The 20,669-nt window shown below is 56.3% G+C and overlaps 1 protein-coding gene across 6 annotated transcripts in view; it reads right to left on the bottom strand.

The window, feature by feature from the left end:
* Positions 1-2,636: 2,636 nt before the first annotated feature.
* Tbc1d16 (TBC1 domain family member 16) overlaps positions 2,637-20,669 on the bottom strand; it is a 137,059-nt gene continuing 119,026 nt past the window's right edge. For 2 of the 6 annotated variants that reach the window (XM_045157964.1, XM_045157960.1), the window contains 9 exons: positions 16,873-17,070; positions 15,845-15,992; positions 14,748-14,915; positions 14,180-14,328; positions 13,047-13,181; positions 12,270-12,456; positions 10,227-10,406; positions 8,036-8,182; positions 2,637-7,248 (listed from right to left, as the gene is read on the bottom strand). In XM_045157964.1, coding sequence (XP_045013899.1) covers positions 7,000-7,248; positions 8,036-8,182; positions 10,227-10,406; positions 12,270-12,456; positions 13,047-13,181; positions 14,180-14,328; positions 14,748-14,915; positions 15,845-15,992; positions 16,873-17,070 — 1,561 coding nt within the window. In that variant the 3' untranslated portion in view covers positions 2,637-6,999. Of the gene's footprint in view, positions 7,249-8,035; positions 8,183-10,186; positions 10,407-12,269; positions 12,457-13,046; positions 13,182-14,179; positions 14,329-14,747; positions 14,916-15,844; positions 15,993-16,872; positions 17,071-20,669 lie in introns of all 6 variants that reach the window. The other 4 variants (XM_045157961.1, XM_045157962.1, XM_045157963.1 and 1 more) reach the window with 4 other exon arrangements.

Below are 20,669 nucleotides of genomic sequence, written 5' to 3'. Positions count from 1 at the left end.
CTACCGAGAGCTCTGGCCTCCTGCTCCTCCGGAAGGCCTGGCTCTGGCCATGTGCTCACTCTCCATCGCCTGGCAGCCTTGAGGACTATCAGGGTCTTTTTCTTCTTAAAAATTTTTTAAAATTGGGCTGGAGAGATGGCTTAGCGGTTAAGCGCTTGCCTGTGAAGCCTAAGGACCCCGGTTCGAGGCTCAGTTCCCCAGGTCCCACGTTAGCCAGATGCACAAGGGGGCACACACGTCTGAAGTTCTTTTGCAGAGGCTGGAAGCCCTGGCGTGCCCATTCTCTCTCTCTCCCTCTATCTGTCTTTCTCTCTGTGTCTGTCACTCTCAAGTAAATAAATAAATAAAAATTTAAAAAAAATTTTTTTTAATTTATTGGAGAGACAAAGAGAAAGAAGGAGAGAGGGAGAAAATGGGCATGACAGGGCCTCCAGCTACTGCAAATAAACTCCAGATGCATGCCATCTTGTGCATCTGGCTTATGTGGGAACTGGGGAATCGAACCCGGGTCTTTAGGCTTTGCAAGCAATTGCCTCAACTGCTTAGCCATCTCTCTTTTTCTATTACATTTGTTTCCACCAAACCCAAGAATGAATGAACCTCCTCACAAGGTTGTGTGTGGGCTCAGTGGACACTCCTGTTTTGTGGTGGTGGAGACCACAGCCTGTTCTATTTCTGTCGGCACCAGATGTTGTGCCCCTGTGGGGACTCTGTGCCTTTGCTTCTTTCACTTCAGAACACTGTCATCCTCTCTGATGCAAAGCGGCCCCTCTGTTGAGTGTTGAAGACCAAATGGTATCTGGACATCTGCTGACCAAGTTACATGGTCTTCATCCAGGAGTCCAGAGAGCAGGCCACTATCCTGAGGGAGAGTAGGAAGGACACAGGGGGTAGAATGTGGGAGGCCAGCCGTCCCTTCTGAAATGTGAGGATGACAAGAATCTGAATGTCCCCACCAAGCCAGCAGTAGGTGTTTCCTGCCATGCCGAGCGTCTGAGTGGCTCCAGGTTATGAGGCGATATGGTGAGACTCCCTCCCCGACAGGTTAGGGCACAGGTGCGGTACACCTGGTACCAAAGTCTAGACAAGGAAGGGACCGTGACTGACCTCTCAAGCTCTGGGCTCGAAGAAAGGGTGACTCAGTGACAGTTTGGGGTCTGGAGCTTCCAGTGTTCTGTAAGGGTCCTCCAGCCCTCGGTTCAGGGCATGTCCAGAGTGGGATGGAGAAGGAGAATACCAGTCACAGTCAGGACTGGACTGGTCTGATGGGCTCAGACTGGATAGAGTTGCAGCAAGAGGAAGAAGGAGTGGGGCATGTCTGCTCTCTGGGGGGTTTTAGAGTCAGGGTTACATCTCTGTAGGAAGCAGGATCCAAGGCCTTGCAGAAACAGGACGTTCACGGTTTGTCCAGCTGAAGCCTCGGGGATCTTGCCCTTTTCAGAGTTTTCAAGGCATAGGACATGTACCCCAGACCCTGAAGAACCCCACATGCTGGGCCCTGCTTCTCTGTGGTGCGTTCATGGCCACTGTAGCCAGAACTTCCTCCTGGGCCAGGGTGGTCCAATCTGCAACCCAGGGTGGGGGTCATCACAGGCCTTGTCCTCCCCGCTGAACTGCCCCGCAGAGGTAGATCAGCCCTTCCTGGAGACAACCTGCTCCTTTCCTCAGCTGTGGCACCTTCTGTACAACCACAGGCTGCGCCCTGGAGGTCGGGGCTATGAGGGTTGACACCACGCGTCCGCCCGGACTCCTCTGTCCCCTTGGCCATGGTTTATGACTGAGCCACACTCCATGGTGAGAGAGGTGAAGCTTTCAGGCAGGCTGGGCAGCAGCCCTGCCCACTCCCAAGTGGACAGAGGTTTCTTTTGGAGCCATCAGCTGTACATGGTGGCAAATGCCTGGCCTGGCACCTGCCCAGCCTCACAGAAGCATGCTGGGCATGAATGTGGAGAGTAAGAAGGACCCTTCCTATCACAGGATCCTCACAGTCCACTCCCCAGAGACCCACACTTATCCCACGCCCTGGGAAAGGGACTCAAAGATTCAAACAGGTCAAGCGGAAGCACCCCGTAGTACCAAAGGGTGCTCCAAGTAGGGGCTGGGGTTCCCACACCCTCTATTTCTGAAGCTCCCACAGACTGCAGACCGTTGCACGCCCTCCCATCACCCTGGGGTGTGTGCTCCTGTAGCCAGCACCCAGCCCCGGCAGAGCAGCAAGTCTCCAGCAGCAATGCCTGGACTTCCCCTCCACTGTCCACCCAGGGCCAAACTTAATGCACCATCTGCCAACCTAAGGAAGTTCACACAGGCCAGACCCAGGCTTTGCCTAAAACTGGGGCTGGAAAGTCCAATCAAGCTGCAGGCCCACCTCTCTCTGCCGCCGGGCCCAGAGCAGCCCTGCTCCCTGGCTGTCCACCCGCCACCCTCAGACAGTCTTCTCAGAGGAGGGACTACTGGCCAGCCCTCCTGGCCCATCACGCAGCTCAGACCCCAGAGTCTTCCCTCCCCTATCTCCAGACAGCCGGGGAGCCAGGAGCCTCCAGACTCTTCCACGGGGCCTCAGTGCCTAGCTTTAGAACCCACCTTTGGTCTGACCTGGCAAATCCCACCAGCCCTTCCACAGAGGCACCAATACGCTTGTTGCAATACAATTTTATTTAGTGTGGAATTCATGAGAGCAGCGGCTAACAGGGGTCATGATGACAAGTCCTAACCCTGATTGGGTTAAAACAAACAACAACAACAACAAAAAAAGCAGAACAAATCACACACCGTAGACAGCAGTCATCTCCCAGTAATAGAAATTTCATGAAAACTTTTCCCTAAAAAACTGTACTCCTAATGCCCAGAGTGCTGGAGAAGAGAAGGTCATGAGAGTTGATTGCTCATGCGAGTTGAAATGCGCCTTCCTGCCTGGAAACTGAACACGGTGTATTTAAAGGCCAGGTGGCGGCAGGTGTCTGCAGGGGCCCCAGAGTCCTCAGCCCAGAGATCGTCACAGCTGAGGGCTGAGACCATCTGTGGAAGAGATTTGCACACCCACCCAAGCACGCATGGGCCAGGCTCATTTTTCTTCAGGGCAGGAGTGGGCAGCATGGAGTGAACTTTGCAAAGGAGGCACAGAGAGGTTGGCCGTCCGCGGAGGACGCGCAGCGAGGTGGGTGTGCGGAGGGGGGAGGAATGGGTTTGCTGAGTCCAAGCCGGCTGAGCACACAACGGCCCCTTGCGGCCGCTGCTGCAGAAGGCTAAGGCCAGCGGCTCGTCCCTGAGTGGCAGGTGAGGTCCCAGGGCCATGGCGGATCCTCCTCATTGCAGTCAGGCAAGCCCTTGCTCCCCCTTTACAGATGGGAAATCGAGGCTTCGAGGGCTTATCACCCAGGGGACGCTCTGGGCAACACTGGCTTAGGTCTGGATGGTTCCCTCTACCCAGGATGACCCAGCTCGACAGCGCAGCCTGGTTGGAAACACAAGAACAGCAGACTCCCTCGGGTTTTCATGGCTCTCCAGGGACTCCAGGGCAGGGCAGGCCCAGCCTCAGCCCAGCTCCTCCGTGCCCTTCCTGTGGCTCCACCGGGTGGCAGGGCCTGGCCTGACTCTGACCCAGCCCATGCCATGTCCGTGTGCGTTTTCCCAGGGGATTCTGTTCACGCTCCTTCCCTCGAGGCAGGGCTGTCCTCCTGGGTGTCCCCTGCCCTCTGCCAGGCCATTGTAGGGTGCCGACATGCAGGCAGCCACATATGGGTTCCTGTCGCTGTGGGGGCTGGCCCCCACCTGAGTTAATGTTTCCAAACAATCAGACCAGGGGCTGGGGATGTAGCTCAGTGGTAGAGCACTTGCCTAGTGTGGGCAAAGGCCCTTGGTTCCATCCCTAGCACTGCGAACGGATAAAAAAAAAACTGATCCCCCCAACCCAGACTGTAGTCCTCATCCCACTTCCCTGTTGCCACCACCCCTTGTGCCCAGGGCCACCTATCAAAGGCCCCAATCCCAGGGGACCCTCATTTAGACACCATGTCCCCCTGCGGTCCAGCAGGCCTCACACAGGCTGTCAGGGAAGGGTCAAAGGACAAGGTCAACATTCTCTGCTCCTGGATTTAAACCTCCCTCTTCCCTGACCCTGGCAGGTCAGGGGCCATGCACTGCTGTCTGCAGACAGCCCAGCCCAAGGATGCCCCCACTGGACTTCAGCCTCCTTGGCAGAAGTAGCCAGGCCTCCTGATGGGAGAGGCGTCCCCTCTGTGCCCAGTGAAGACACCTTCTGTCCTGGTTGGAGGAGCTGCCACCCCTACTCCAACCCTAGCATCATGTCTCGCTAGCCCCTGCCGACCCTCCGCATCGTTCCTCCCTAGCTGGTGAGCCAGAGGCAGTGGGCATCGCATCTCACCTGCTGCCCATAAGTGCCAGCATGCATACAGCAAAGGCGCCGTCCCTCCCAGAGACCTGGGACATCAGTCAGTGATGTCAATGCAGACATTAGCGGCAGAGCTAACTTTTAAGTATGCGTGCACACGCACGCGCTGGCCAATAACATTAAGTGTCATTTTAAAAAATGGGTTAAATAAGCAGTGTGGCCGAGAACGGTGTGAGGGCTGATTACCCGTGATTTGCACGTCTTGGCGGTGGGAAGGCTCGAAGTCTAATACTGAATTATCACCCTAATGCCTTTTGCTGGCTGGGAAGAATCCTGGGGTAACAGCTGCCGCAGGGTTTTTTGGCTGGTTTCCTCTAATTGCATCCAGATTAAGGTTGCTATGCAGGGGCGGGCCTCTCCACCTCTCCACAGCGCTGCACACCCAGATCTAGCTTCAGAGTCTCCAGCTGGCGTGACGCTGCAGGTGACATAAGGGCCCTGACAGTCCATGGGCAGGGTGGGGACACCTGGCGCGAGGTGGCAGCTGGTCAGTCAGGTCGGGACTTGAAGAGCAGTGAGGGAGACTGCGGGACATGGTGACCCAGAGTGAGGAAGGCCTTCCCCTGGTGAGCCTCCCCAGACCTGCTCCTTCTGCTCCCCCCCCGCCCCCCATAGAGCAGTGCAGGGCTCAGGAGTTGGGCTGCAGCAGATAGGGGTGTGATCTTGACGGGAGTGAGGGCAGAGCTGGCCCTTCCTCCCTGGGAGGGTACGAGCCAGACCAAGACGTCTTGGGAAAATGATCCAAACCCCCTGGCTTCTGCCACATGACTATGCAGACAGGACCTGAGTAGGAGGAAGTCACTTTCCCACCACTGGAAGCTGAGTCCAGCCACTTGACCTGCCTTGCCCACAGGGTAGCTGGGAGGCGTCATGCCCATCAAAGCTCAGAAAGGCACCTGCCCCCTTTCGCCTCCGCACCTCTTACCAGGAGGACCTGAGAACCACAGATCAACAATACACCTCACCCTTGTGCCCTCAGTACTCCCCTGGGACTTCGGGGTCAGTCAGCGCTGAAGTGAGCAAGCCCATCCAAGACCAGAACAGCCAATCCTGGGCTGCTGACCCACGGGCCCACATGCTAGCTGGGATGTGCCTGGTTCTAGACCACTGGGATTCGCCCCTGCGTAGCGTTACTATGGCAATGGTCAATTGGCATGCCTGTGTGTGGCTCTGGCTGGCAGAGGGGAGTCAGGGCAAAAGACGGGCCTGCTTAGTTCCAGCCACTTACCCAGGGAACGAGCCCGCACAGAAAGCAAGGTGGATGACAAGCCTCCCCCTAGGGTCCTATTGCTGAACCACATTGGCCTGTACCCTGATATTTGGATGCCAACAGGCCACCAGGAAGGACCCATGAAACGGGCTCTTGAATAGAGGGTCCAATATCCTCGTGAGTTCCTGCAGAGAGAGGGCCTTATAGGGAAAGGGAAGCTGAGAAGGGAGATGGCTGGTGAGAGACCCTCCCCCCCCCTTTTCTGCTGATGAACACTTTTTAAGCCTGGCACTGTCCTGCAGTGCCACACTTCAATGAAAATAGCCCTCAATCTGCCCTTGGCAGGAAATCAAGGCTCCTTGCTCCCACTGTCTTTCCACGCACTGGCTGGGAGCTCTCATGAGACAGGTTATGAGACAAGCCCTTGTCTGTCTGTCCATCCTCAGTCCTGAAGAGGCAGCTGGTCTTCAGCCTTTGGGGATACAGTGCTAGAAGATCTGGTCCCTCTGAAGAGGCAGAGAGCCCGAGAGCTGCCCGGTCCCCCAAGTCACTGATGAACACAAAGCCAATGGACCCAGCAGGAGCCTGGGCCTCGCAGAGAGGCGGGAGCCCCTGCCTGGCACTTCCAGGTGCTTTCTGCCTTGTCTGGGCAGTTAATACACTGCCCCAGGACCAAGCAGATTCTCCTCTGAGAACCTTATAGTTGCACATGCAGGGCCCAGTAAGCTATTGTACTTGATGAGGTGACTGCAGACACCCACGGGCACCTGACACTTGTCCGCCAGCCAGCAGCTCTGGCTCAGGGTGGGCACGTTCTTCCCACAGCAGGGCAAAGGTGTTGACACAGAGAGTGCGGGAAGCCACCTCTGCACGCCTGCTCTGGAGTCAGTCAGCTGAGCTTGTTTTTTCTCCAGATGTCTTCACACCAGTTCTACAGCTGTGCTTTGGAAGCTGAGGACGTGTGCTTGGCTCAGAAAGCATGCCGTCTGCTGAGGAAGTGTGTTGTTTCGGGGGGCGTCTCTGGGCCCAGACAGGACGTTCGGCCCTGCATCCTTCCAGACCCCCATGCTGGTGGCTGTACGAGGACTTTTTGAGTCCCTACCTTGCCTACTGCCTGGCTGAACCGTGCAGAAATCCTCAAGCCCGCCCGTTGGCTTGAGGGCCACAGCCTGCACCCAGGCATCTTGTGTTAGCTTTTCAGGAGTGGCTGCCACCTTCTGTCACTTCTGCACTCTGATTTTCACAGTCATGACAAAGCTCTCTTCACATTCGCCAGAGGCATTTGCTTGCTTCTTCCTTCCAACCCCTTCCACACCCTTCCCACATGTCCAGGACCTCCCGTCGGTCCCCGCGCCCCTCCATCAGGGCAGAGACTCTCCTATCTACGAAAGCCAAAGCCCTCCCGTGGCGTCTTGGGGCCCTTCTTGCCTTCTCTTGAGGGCTTGGGTGAAGGCGCCTCCAATGTGCCCCCATAGGGACAGCTCTCTGAGTCTGGATGGTGGCCAGCACACTCCACAGCGGGCATGTACCCACTGTCCCACATGCCCGTCCCACACAGCTTGCACAGGTCGTGAAGACTACAGGGGATCCGCGGCAGAAGACGGAACTGGTACAGCAGACTCCTGGCCTGCGGGGAGGACAGGACAAGGACGCAGTCAGACTGTCTGGAAGCCCATGGGGAGGACACGGTAAGGGGGCAGCCAGACCACCTGGGTGCCCATGGGAGGACAGGGTAAGGGGGCAGCCAGACCACCTGGGTGCCCATAGGAGGACAGGGTAAGGGGGCAGCTAGACCACCTGGGTGCCCATGGGAGGACAGGGTAAGGGGACAGCCGGACCACCTGGGTGCCCATGGGAGGACACGGTAAGGGGGCAGCCAGGCTCTAGGCAAATAGGCTAAGGGCCATGCACATGGTGGAAGGGCCATGTTGCAAAAGCTCTGCCCATAGACTTAGTCCAGCGGCCTTGGGTCTCTGCAGTCTGCTGAGAAGGATTCAAGAAGCCCGTGAGTGACTTAAGGTGCAAAGCTTCCCAATGGGCCCACCTGAGGGTGAGCAGAGCCGGGTGGCACTGCCTGCCCAGCCAGCTGAGCCCAGCCCATCCCTGTGTAGGGCCTCTTTGGCCCAGACTCATCCCCTTTGGGCCACCAGGAGACACCAGCCCTTTGCCCCTGCTCCCACGGAGCCATCTTTAGCCCCTTCAGGGTCTGTCTGGAAGCCCTGTGCAGTATGGAGCTATTGGCCCAGGAACCTCTAACTACCTGCACCATGGGCCACCAGAGAGCTGGAATTAGGGTCTGGAAAAGGGAGGCGGCTGAAATTCAAGGGGGTCATGTGCAGGGGTGGAACTCTACAGCATGGGCAGGGCCTATGAACAGAGTGGGGTCTCGAGGCCAAGCCAGGGGCAGCACCTACCTTCCTGAGCACCAGCTCCCCATTCATGTGCATGGCCAGCTTTCCAAAGTGCAGGAGCATCTGGTCTGTGGCCAGCTGCTGCTCGATGACATCATCCCCATAGATGGCCACAATGGCCACACAGATGAACAGGTGGAAGTAGTCTGTCTGTGGGGAGACAGGACACTCAGAGGAACCCTGCCAGCTCCAAACCGGATGCCGAGGTCTGTGTCTACAGAGGGCTAGGCCAGAGCTTCACCCCGCAGGTTGTAGAATATGCCGGCAAGGAAAAACTTCCGATGGCCGAGCTTTGGTGGCCTGTCCTATTTCAGTGGAGCCTCTTGAACCCACACCCCGGTGCTATGGCCCGGCCCTGAACACATGGGAAATGGATCATAACCAGGTGGCTCTCTGGAGCACCCAGGGAGGGCAACCACCTCTCGGTGCTCCTCACCCACTTCTCGGTCACCCATAGAGGCTCTCCTGTCCTTTAACACCACCTGGCCGTGCGGCCTGGGCAGCCCACATGCCCCTCTGTCTGGATGCCTGAAGGCAGGTGCTGGGTCCCAGGCACACAGTGGCTCCTGTAGGAAGACTAAGGATGGCTGCACCAGAAAGCTGCTGCTTGGTCTCCTGACAGTGATCCTCCAGCCAGTCCAGCAGAGGGCTGGATGAAGGCACAGGCTATAGTACTGAGCAGCCCAGCGTTAGCCTGTCCTGGAGGTACCACCTCCCCTCAGCTGCCAATCCTCTTCCTGCAACTCATCACAAGTGCTCCTGTTTGGCTCAGGAAGATCCTTCTTTTCCTAGAGACTTGCTGGTGTGAGTGCTATGGGAAGTTGGGAGGGAAGGAGAGACACAAGCTACAGGGGCTGGACCAGGGCTCAGGGCACACCCCAGCTCCCAGGACAGGGCACAGGGCCGCCAGCTCTACGGCACACAGAGAGACAATGAAGCCTTACCCTCAGTGGTCACCAGACGATGACGCTAAAGACCTCACTTGTCAGGAGCCCTCCCTCCACCTTAAAGCTCATCTCTGATTCATTGTTCCTGCCTCATCCTCAGCTGAGCAGGGAAAGGCCCCAGATGGGCCCACCGAGTTGGAAGTCTGAAAGCAATGCCAGCTTGCTTTGTGGGCTTTAAGCAAGGTATCAGCTGATGAGCTGAGAGAGTGGGGAGCCACGAGTTGGCTGTCATCTCCTCTGGATTCTGTGGAGCCTGGGACATAGACAGACTGGGCAGTGGTGAAGATCATCATGTGACATAATGTAATGAGGCCATCGGATATACTGTTGGGGAAAAAGCAAGGCGCGGCGTGCCCGTGCGGTGCGTGTACTCGTGTGAGCAGCGCTCCGGACCATCCACGCCGCGCTTCCCTTTCCAGTGCCGGTCCTCCCTCCTGAATGATCGGGTTGAGTGTGTTCAGCCGGGCCGGAAAGGAGAGAGCTGGGGTACCTGCTCTGCCATGCCTCCCACCCCTGGTCGGACATAAGTCCTTCCACCCTCATTCCACCACTCAGGGCGGAAATGTCCGGTGAGCTCAAGTTTCTAGGGAGTGGAAGGGCGGGGGCCACTGAGACAGAAGGGTCAGCAACAGTGCGGAGGGTCTCACCCTCCTGAGTGTAGGGCACTACTCTTCTAAAGGCCGACAGGCTCAGAGTGACTTTTCTCTCTTCTCACACACAGCTCGCACACACAAAGTCAGGGCGATGCTCACGGGGGAGTTGGCAGAGGACAGGCTGAGCATGGTGGATGGCAGGCAGACATCCCCATGCCACTCACGTGGGTTCTCCCTGGGCCATCTCCCTAAGCTACAGGAGGGAAAAGGTCTGCCCTGGGTCTTGTGGTGGCACAGAAACTCCAAGGGGCAGGCTGGGGGTGGGGGGGTGCGGGCCCCAGCTTGTGCGTCGCAGCGTCTTGGGCTGCTGTGTGGCGGCCATGGCCGGCTGCCGGTGTCTCTGCCCCTGGTTGGGTGTGACAGGAGGGAGCTCAGCCCCGGGACACGGGAGTCAGCAGCACAGGCAGTGGGAAATGCACATCGACTGCAGTCCCGTGGGAGGAGGTGAGGGCTTAAGCTGGCCATGGGGGCTGGCAAACTGGTGGCAGGTGGGCGGGAGGGTGTGTGGAGAAGAGCCATCTCCAGGGGAGGCTTAGGAGGACGCGGGCACTTACTGTCGCCAGAGGCCAGATGCAGGATGGTGACCGTCCTCACCTGGTAGTGGGCCCAGCAGGCCTCCCAGATCCGCAGGGCCTCGGCCTCGGGGAACTCCCGCTTGAAGCAGAGCAGAAGCCAGCGGTGGCAGAAGAGCATCTGTAGACCGTCCTCGCCCAGCGAGACCAGGTGCTGGTGGAAGCGTTGCTGCGTCAGCCGGAGCAGCTCCCGCAGGTACAGCTGGGAGCATAGGTGGGTGGTCAGCAGGGCCGTGGCAGGAGGGCCAAGACCCGGGACATCCCCAACCCCATTAAAGCACACGCAGCAAGTCTTCCCGCCTACCACACATCTGCCGCCAGCTCTGTCTGGCTGCTGCTGCAGTCTTACACCTGTCTGCCAGTTCATCCTAGACTCGGGATTATTCTACACAGAGGCTGTGGCTTGGCCCTTGGCAAGGCATAGCCTGATACCCTGGGCATGTCTAAGGAGGTTGACTCACAGGAAAGTCACTCAGGCCACAGCCAGCCCCCGGAGGCTGTTTTCAGTGCCCGTCCCTCCAGGCAGGGGGAGTGGGTCACCCATGGGCCCCCAGCTCAAGCCCCTCCCGACCTCGCCATGACCCATCTTCTCCTACAGCTGATTCAGAGCTGGGAAGGGACGTTGGATTCCTGTGCCCAAGGGTTGTGTGGGACTCCATGATGGCTATTTCTGGCAGCCCAGGGTCGGTTGATTTCACTGACGCTAGAAATCAATCCCCAGCAGCTAATGAGTCACGGGCCATGTGCAGCCGGAGCGGCAGGGCGAATGGCGTCAGACCTTGTAATTGCCTCCCCAGGTGCCGTGGAAACCTGGCATCACTGGGACAGGGAACAAGGAGGGGCTGGAGTGGATGGCTGAGGTCAGCCTGCTGCCAAGCAAGGTCAGAGGCTCCAGATCACTGTGTGTGTGGTGGGGGGGGGGGCGTCTTGTAGCCTAAACACAGCTCCTGTGTAAGCAGTCCATTGTTCTCGCAGGAGACAGCAGCTAGGGTCGCATGGCCCGGCAGAAACGAATCTAGGGTCCTTCCTGACTGGCCAGGGTCTCCACTCTGTGGCCCATGGCAGATCAAGGCCACAGTGAAGCTGACAGTTTCTTCTTCCCCGGAACTGCCCGGTCTGCATCCCCGCCAGGGCGCCTCTGACCTCCCCCAACCAGCTGCCTCACCCTCGCGTTCTGTTTGCTGAGGTTGGTATTCCCAGCCCCAGTGGTTCGTCGAACAGGGCAGGCTCCTTGGCCTACCTCAGCTCTGCCACTGATGCACGAGACACGCCTGGTCCAACAAGGCAGGCCATTCCCGAAGCCCTCTGCCCAGCTGAGCCTCGGAGATGCCCTGGGCCAGACCTGAGTGCAGTGGCGACAGCCTTGGGCTGCTCACAGCTTCCAGGCCAGGCTGTGTGCAAGACTCGGGGCCACATCCAGGGGTTGGGCTCACGCAGGTGCCATGTACAGAAAGCAACAAACAGGTCCCCCCTCCTGGGTCCCCCCTCCCCAGCCCTTCAGTGCTGTCTGCTCTGTGTAGGGTGGGTCCTTCGGGAGGGTGCCAGCTAGGTCCCACAGGATGTCAGCTGTCTCTTGAGGCAGGGGCAGAGAACTGCCTGTTGACCCTTTGGGTAGCACCTGGAGTCCTTCTATTCTCATGGCACACGACCACCCTGGCTGCGTTGGACCCTGTAGTCTAGAAACACTTGAGCCAGGCAGAGAGGACTTCCTCTGCCCTTGCTCTGCCAGAGAAACTGAACTGCGTTGATCTGCATCGCAAGGGAGAAGGCCAGCCAGGGCGGGTCCTGCCCATCCCAGACTCGTGGAGCTGCAAGGGGCCCAGGCTGAAGGCCATCCGCAGCCTTGGAAGCACCTTCCACAGGCTGCTAGTCAGCTCTTCCAGGGAGGCCATGTCCTGCAGCGGCTGAATTCTGGTTTTCTTCTGCCTGGGGACTCCTGACAGCTCCATTTCCCCACTGAGACCCCTGGCAGTGAGAGGAGTTGGTATGTACTCTCTCCACAGCCTCTAGCACACATGCACACACACACCCCCACACCCCCCCACACACACACCCCACGCCTCACCAGCTGTCTCTCCATGTCCTCATCCCGAGGAGAGCTGACAAAGATGGTGTTCTGCATCAATCCCACAAAGCACCAGAAGGTGTCTGATTCATCCAGAACCTCAGCCAGGATGGGCGCCACGAGGTCCGACATACCCTGGGAGTAGCCAATGGCCGGGTTGTAGACAGCGTAGTTCAGCAAAATCCTCCTGGGCAGGTGCGAGGGGCAGGGGGAGGTGAGCAGAGGCAGGTATGACCCATCCCACCCCGGCTGTCCCCACGACTGGTGACCCTGACTGCCAGGTCTTGGGGTCAGGGCACAGCTCCCAATGCAGGTGCCACAGCTGTGGGACAATCATGAGAAGCGGAGTTTCAGAGGGAGAGCGGCGTCTGGCTGTGCACTGAAAGAACATCCCGTGTCCTATAAACAGTGCTCACCAGGCTCCAAGCCCGGAGCTGGGATTGCGCAGCAATGAAGGCCTGACTTTCTTAATGGTCGACTGCCTGTGATAAAGGGTGGGCTGGCAGGAACATCTTTATGGGCTGTTAATTTTGTGCAATTATTTGGAGACTGTGACAAAATGTCAAAGATGGCAGCCTGTAGCTCTATGTGGCCTTATTACGGGAGAGGCGGAGGGGGGGGGCAGGGCGCCCAGGGTGGATGGAAGCCAGGCAGGGACGGAGGACTTTGCTGACACCCTCGGTGGGACTGAGGTCACATGACCTGAGGTTTCTGTGAAGTTCCTGCTCTGGGCCCTCAAGGAATGCTGCGGGGCAAGAGGCACGACCCGTGGGGTACCTCATGCTTTCCACATTTGGGTTGTCCTTCCCTCGGAAGAACTGGTTGCTCCGATCTGTCCGAACCACGTCTTTGTCCACGGTGGACTGCACAGTGCGCCAGAAGGCTCGGTGCTCCTCGGGGGTCATAGAGAGCCTGGTAGGGGCAGATGGTGCAGCCCGGGGTCAGAGGTCAACAGTGGCGGTGGCGGAGCACGCAGTGCGGGGTGAGGGGCTGTAGCGCACACGCTCCAGGAAGGAGGACTGAGCTGCTAGGCCTGGCCAGCCCCTCAGCTCCCACGGGCAAGGCTGAGGTCACCAAGGCCTTCCCCACAGTAACCCAGCCGGGCAGGTCCAGTTTTTCTCAGAAAAACTGAGTGCAGCCCTCTGTGTAGTGAAGTCCAGGTTGAGGGGTACAGCCCCAGAGGTCCTTTCTGTACCCCCAGATCGGGCTCCAAGCCCAGCCTGCAGCTAGGGAATGTCAGCACCCAGTTAAATCTGCTGAAAACGAGGGCTGGAGAGATGGCTTAGTGGTTAAGGCATTTGCCTGCAAAGCCAAAGGATCCTGGTTCGATTCTTCAAGACCCACGTGAGCCAGATGCACGAGGGGGTGCAAGCATCTGGAGTTCACTTGCAGTGGCTGAAGGCACGCCCGTTTTCTCTCTCTCTTTCTCTCTCTCAAATAAATACATAAATAAAATATATTTAAAAATCTACTGAAATAGGGGCTGGAGAGATGGCTTAGCAGTTGAGGCATTTGCCTGTGAAGCCTAAGGACCCAAGTTTGAGGCTCGATTGCCCAGGACCCACATAAGCCAGATGCACAAGGGGGGGGGCGCATGTATCTGGAGTTTGTTTGCAGTGGCTGGAGGCCCTAGTGCGCCCATCCTCTCCCTCCCTCTCTCTGCCTCTTTCTCTATCAAATAAATAAATAAAGTATATTTTTTAAAACTCTACTGAAAATGAATTCTAAAACCCATGCCATGTGGTTGGCTGAGAGGTCCAGCCTGAGACCCCCCACCAAGGCTACATGGGGTCGTGATTGCCCTTCTCCTGCCAGTGGCTCCGGCTCCTGGAAGACCCACTCTCCGAAGAGCCAGGGCCCAATCGGGAGCCATTCTCTCGGCTGGTGAGTGGGGCGCCCTGCGCGGGCACCTCTTCTGCTGGATGTCCTCATACTCTTTCCGCTTCTGCACCCTCAGCGCCTCACGCTCCTCTGACGTGGACTCGTGGCTGTAGTAACACAGCAGAAAGGGCCAGACCTCTCCCCGGATGGACACATCAATGCCTCCGAAGAAAATGGCCTGCAGGAAGCAGAACAAGTCGGGCAGGGGAGGAGAGATAGAAAACAGCGCAGCTCAAAGAACCCCAAGTCCCCAGAGATGGGTGTTGTGGGGCCCTTGGCAATTTGCACATGTTTACAAGGGGAAAGCGCTGGCCCGGCATTCCCATACCGGACACAAACCGGCTCATTTCAATGTCAAAGCCCCCCCGGGGTGGTGCTCCGATTAAACGTGTGGTTCTCACGTCATGGCTTAATCCCTGGTTTTTGGAAATGTGGGCATTTCAATACCGCAGACTCCAGGCAGGCCCACACGGGATTCCCCCAAACCCGCCCGGGATTGTCTTTTCAGCACAGCCCTTGATGGCTTCATCCGTAAAAGGGACAGAACCCAACAGTGGGGACGGGGTCACCACCCTCAGTTCTGCAGCCCGGCCATACCTGGCGCAGCCTGTATTCCTCCTCCACCTGGCCCAGCTCGTTCAGGTGGTTGAGCCAGGCGGACACATCCAGCCTCCGGTACAGGCTCTCCTCCGGGTGGGTCTCGGAGGAAGGCAGCTTGGGCCTTCGGATGGAGAACTGCATGCGCGTTCTCTCATCCGTAACCTGCTGGAAAGCCGGGTAAATATCAGGCTTTGAAGGCTGCGTGTGGTGTGTTCCCAGGACGTCAAAGCCCCCGCTCTCTTCGGAGGAGGGCAAGCCCCGGCCCCCGCACACAAACCCCTAAATGGCAAATGTAATTAGACCCAATTAAAATGAAAATACCTTCATCCTAAAATCACTTTCCCTCCGCAGCACCCGCTTATTCCTTCCACCAACCAGCACCCCCACCACCACCACCACCACACACAAGAAAACAGAATTAATGCCCCACACAGCCCAACTTCACTCTGCCAGGAGGGCCTGCAATAAATTACATGTGATTGGCCACATACAAAGGACCGCTGTTCTGCGAGCCGGGAGCCGGCCTGTCAGATTGTCTCCGCAAACAGTCACGAGTCCGGGGCAAAACTGCAGCTGACACTTAATTCAAAAATCAAAGGTTGCTCGAAGCTGGGGGGAGAGCTCCCCATGCTACAGTAATAAGGGGAGCCAGCAGGAGGCTCTGCGGGAGGGGTGGGGTTTTAGAGCTGCCCGGTTCTAATAAGCACATACTGTACCTTAAACAGGTGATTAAAGAGCTCTTATTACATTTGTATGCAGATTGGGCAAAATATGGCAGGAAGCCTTGTCAAAACATGAGTTTTCAAGTGCACAGTTCAGACTTCCAGGAAGTCCTGGGAGTACATTTCAAACCCAAAGTGCTACACTGTCAGCCACGGGGACTACAGAGGGCAGACAGCTACATGGATGGCACTGTCACACTTCAAGAGCCCAGGAGTCCCCATACCCAGGGCTGGAAGGAAGGAGCTCAGGGCGGCTCCTGGGCCCTTATGGTCGGCAGCTGAGGTCCTGGGGGCAAGGACTCTCCACCCTCCACCCCCAGGGGCAGGGGGCTGGTTGGGCCACCCATACACCCGCGCACTTGGCAGGGCTACCTGGTCCCTGAGGTGCGTCTCGGTGCAGAATTTCCACTGCTGGAAAATCTCGGAGAGCTTGTCCAGGCCGCCGTGGTGGAAGTGGAAAACCTTGTACTGGCTCTCTCGGCTGGCCACCACCAGCTGGCCACTGGTGCAGGCCTCATCGCTGTAGGGCCACGATGACTAGGTTAACATATTTCAGAGCTTCCTGACAGCCATCTCTGTCAGGCAACAGAGTCTCTGGAGTCTGGCTATGGGCATGAAGTGTGGAGTCATGACCCTCCCCAACAAAACCCAGTACCCCCTTTGCCGAGGAAACTATCTAGCTCCCTCCTGGGGAGCCCCAGCACTCCTCTCCTGAGCTGCTCAGGAGACCTGGGGGAGCACACTACTTGGGCTAACTGGAAGTGGATGGAACTCAGGGTGTGGGGAGTGACATTTGAGCTTCCCCATGGGGTTGGATCCTGGAGGGAGACCCACAAGGGCTTCCCAGCGTGGCTGACTACCTCTGTCAGGGACCCCACCCCAACCTCGCATGGCTCCCTTAAGTAGAAAAGGCTGGGATATGGGTTTGGGGATCCCTCTGGGGTCACATCCAACCGCTCCTGGTCTGAGATGGGAAACCACAAGCAGAGGGCCAGGGGCCTCAGTCCCTTATGAAGGAAAAGCCACCTCCATGCAGAGGACTAGAATGATGCCAGCCATACGAGGGACTTGCAGAGCATCTTAGAGAAGAGCAGTCTTCAGGGCCACTGTGGGCAGTGCCCACCCTGGTTGGCTTTCTTCCTTGAAGTCCTGAGCCACAGCTGGATGTCCTTGCCCTGAGGGCAGAGAGGGCCTGGGGCGGTGGACTGTCGGGTAGCAACAGAGGGCTGCCACCTCTAGGGAAGGCCTAGGGAGCGAGGCAGGGGTCTGGAAGAGCTAGCACTGGCTAGAGCAGCTTGGGACACACGCACGCATGCCTGCCCATCGTGACCGTAAGTGCTCACACGCACACACACACATGTGCATAGGCCAATATCCAGGAAGTGTGAACAGGTTCTCACCTGAAGAAGAGGCGCAGGGAGCGCATGTGGCCCAGGTCCACCCTGAACACGCCACAGATCTGCTCCAAGGCGCAGCCCCGCTGTGGCTCATCCCAGCGTGGCGTCTGCAGGAGGCCATTGCTGTCCGGGAACCGCAGATTGGCATCGGAGCTGGAGGGGGAGCTGGCAGAGGAGGTGGTGTAAGGGCCACATGCTTCTCTGTTGTGCCAGCCCACAGGAAGAACAGAGGTGGGGGTGATACACACTCTGAGCTTAAACCCACATAGACATGACTTAACACTCTACAGGAGGTCACACCGCAGCCACCTGTGAGAACGCAGGCTGAAGGGTGAAGGAACCCCGTCACCCCCCTCACACCCAGCGATACTCCAGTGTGCATAGGAAAGTATCTCACGACCACACTGCTACTTCATCGTTCGGCACTAAGGTGCCGGGATGATAGACAAGGGCTCAAATCCTTGATGGGTGACCTTGGGCAAGTTACCAAGCCTCTCTGAGCCTCTGTTTTCTATGTAAAAAGTGAGAATAAGTGAATAAATGAATAAATAAAATAAATGACAAAATAGAAAAAAAATTTAAAAAAGTGAAAGTAGGGGGCTGGGAAGATGGCTTAGCCATTAACAGTGCTTGTTTACAAAGCCTGCCTATCCAGGCTCAATTCCCAAGCCACCCACACACCTGTACGTGCAAATAAATAAACACTGGAACATTTTCAAAAGTGAAAATAGTATCAAAGGTGTGAAAAATACGTAGCTGTACAGTGCCTGGGCCTGGGATCGACAGTTGTCATGTCACTTCTAGACTAGTGTTCCATGTGTCTGAAAAAACAATGGCTTGGTGTATGCTTCCGTAAAGGAATGCTTGGGATATAATACTATGAACCATATATAGCATTTATTAAAACACGGACATGGGGGGCTGGAGGGATGGCTTAGCGGTTAAGGCGTTTGCCTGCAAAGCCAAAGAATCCCGGTTTGATTCCCCAGGGCCCACGTAAGCCAGAGTTCGCTTGCAGTGGCTGGAAGCCCTGGTGCGCCCATTCTCTCTCTCTCTCTCCTTCCTTCCCTCTCTCAAATAAATAAATAAACAAATAAAATTAAAAAACAAAAGCCATGGACATGGGCCTGGCCCTGGGCTAACCGTTTCTCATGTGCGATTAAATGCGCTACTAATGACCCTACTGCACAGATGACACTGGGGCCCAGAGAAATTAAGTAATTTGCCCAAGGTGGCCCAGCTAGTAGTAGGTGGCAGTAGTGAGACTGGAACCCAAGCCCTGTGCTCAAGTCCTCTGGCGTCTCAGCAAGCCTCTGAGTTTGCAGTGTAGCAACACCGCCCTGTCATTCTGCTTCACAAAAAAATAAAAAGAAAAAAAGAACATGAGTTGCTTACGTTTTCTTTTGCAAAATATTTTATTATAGGGATTGCGCCATCACAGAGTAAACCCAACAGTACACCTGGCAACGCTGGCTGAAGTGGACTCTGGGGCAGTGGCAAGGTGGCCCTGCGCTGGCCTGGCTGTGCTTTTCCCCGCCCCCTCCAGCTGGAGTGGAAGTTCAACATCTAACGCCCTGTGAACAGATCTTAAGGAAGCCTAAGCCCAGCCTCTCCTGCCTCAGTCCTCAAGAAGAAAGCACCCCCCCTCTTTTTTTAGAACCGTCCCCCGCTTCTGGAACATCAGGCTGGTGTGTGGTGCGACTTGCCTTCCCCACCTGTGTTAGGGTGTCAGTTTGACCATGTCTCACAGGCCCAGGATGTACCCAAGTCTTCCCAAGGTGACCTGGTCCTCAGTGCAGTGCCATCCCCCTCATAGTCCAGGCCAGGGAAGGTCAGGGCCACCTACAATGCCCTCCAGGCAGCCTTTAGAATCCATGCCCTGAACGCAAGGGCCATGGTGCATTGCCACACCTCATCCATCCCACACTCTCCACATCTACCCTGGTCTGCACTACACCACAGCCCACATAAACCACCCAGCACCCCATGGGCAGGCCAAGAAGACAGGCACTCAATGAGGTAGGGCCCTGGGCAGAAGGCCTTGCCAGTCCTCTGGGAAGGTAAGCTGATTTCAAGCCAGAGCTGCAGAGAGGGGGCGCCCACATGCCTTCCCCCAGCAGGCAATCTCCAGGTGGAAGTCTGTAGCCCCTTGGGGTACATTATTAACAATAATTAATTGACCAATTCAATGCCAATGAACTGCTTGGACCTGTGGTGGGCACAGGTTCAAACAGTAGCAAGGCTAAAGCAGGCAATGATAACCTGATTGCATGGGCCCTTAGAAACACGTGTGTTTCTTCAGGCCTGGCCACCATGGGCCCAGGAGCTCCCACACCCCCGTTCTCAGCATCGACTTGGCACAACACGTGGCATTCAGGGCTGATGCCTGGGATGGAAATGGGAAATGTCTGGGAATTTAGAAGTTAAGAAAAAGAGGGCCAGAGATGGACGTGGTGGCTCACACCTTTAATACCAGCCCTTGGGGAACTGGCATAGAAGGCCTGCCATGAGCGGGTTGCAGGTCAGCCTAGGCTAGAGTGAGACCTGGTCTCAAAAGTGGGGGTTGGGGTGCTGGAGGGATGGCTCAGCGGTTAAGGCATTTTCCTGGAAAGCCAAAGGACCCAGGTTTAATTCTATAATACCCACATAAATCAGAGGCAAAAAGTGGCACATGAACTGGAGTTCGTTTGCAGCAGCTGGAGGCTCTGGCATGCCCATTCTCTCTTTCTTTCTCTCTCTCTCTCTCTCAAATAAATTTAAAGCCTAAGGACCTGGGTTCAATTCCCCAATACCCATGTAAAAACCACATGTGCAAAGTGGGCATGAACCTGGAGTTCGTTTATCTGTGGCTGGAGGGCCTGGTGCACCTGTTCTGTCTCTCTTCTATCTCTCTCTGCTTGCAGATAAACAACTATTTAAAATTTTTTTTAAAAAAAGAAAGAAAGAAAAAAGAGAAGAAAAATGAAAAGGGGCCAGGGGAGATGGCTCGCTCAGTAAAGTGCTTGCCTTACAAGCTTGAGTCCCACGTTTTGGTCTCCAGCACCCCTGTAACTGCTGGTGAGTGTGGCAGCTCACTTGCAATCTCAGTGCATGGGAGGGGAAGACAAGAGGTCCCAGGGCAAGCTGGCACTAGCCAGACTAGCCAAATCTGAGAGCCCTGAGCTCAAGGGAATAAAGGCAAGAGCAATCCAGGAAGGTAAATATTGTCAACTTTGGAACTCCATATGCATACACATGAACCCACAAATTCAAACATAAAAAGGGTTATAGAAACATTCAAAGAAATAAAACCCAGGAAAATTTATTTATATGCACGTGCATATGTCGTGTGTACATATGTATGTTCATACACATATGAGGACACCTGCATGTGTAGGCATGTGTGTGCATGTGTAGATTAAACGTTGACATGGAGTCCTTCCCTGTATCACTTTCCAAAACACCTGGCAAGTTACATGAGGGCTGGGGATGTGAACTCGGGCCCTCATGCTTGCATAGCAAACGCTTTACCCACTGAGCCATCTCCGCAGCCCACTTTTAAAAAGAATTTGGGGCTGGAGAGATAGATGGCTTAGCGCTTAAGTGCTTGCCTGTGAAGCCTAAGGACCCCGGTTCGAGGCTCGGTTCCCCAGGTCCCACGTTAGCCAGATGCACAAGGGGGCGCACACGTCTGGAGTTCGTTTGCAGAGGCTGGAAGCCCTGGCGCGCCCATTCTCTCTCTCTCCCTCCATCTGTCTTTCTCTCTGTGTCTGTTGCTCTCAAATAAATAAATAAAAAATTAAAAAAAAAAAAGAATTTGA

This window comes from Jaculus jaculus, chromosome 9 (genome assembly GCF_020740685.1).
Source record: "Jaculus jaculus isolate mJacJac1 chromosome 9, mJacJac1.mat.Y.cur, whole genome shotgun sequence".
Taxonomy (NCBI): domain Eukaryota; kingdom Metazoa; phylum Chordata; class Mammalia; order Rodentia; family Dipodidae; genus Jaculus; species Jaculus jaculus.
Note: the sequence above shows the minus strand (reverse complement) of the source record. Positions and strands in the feature narration are given on the sequence as shown.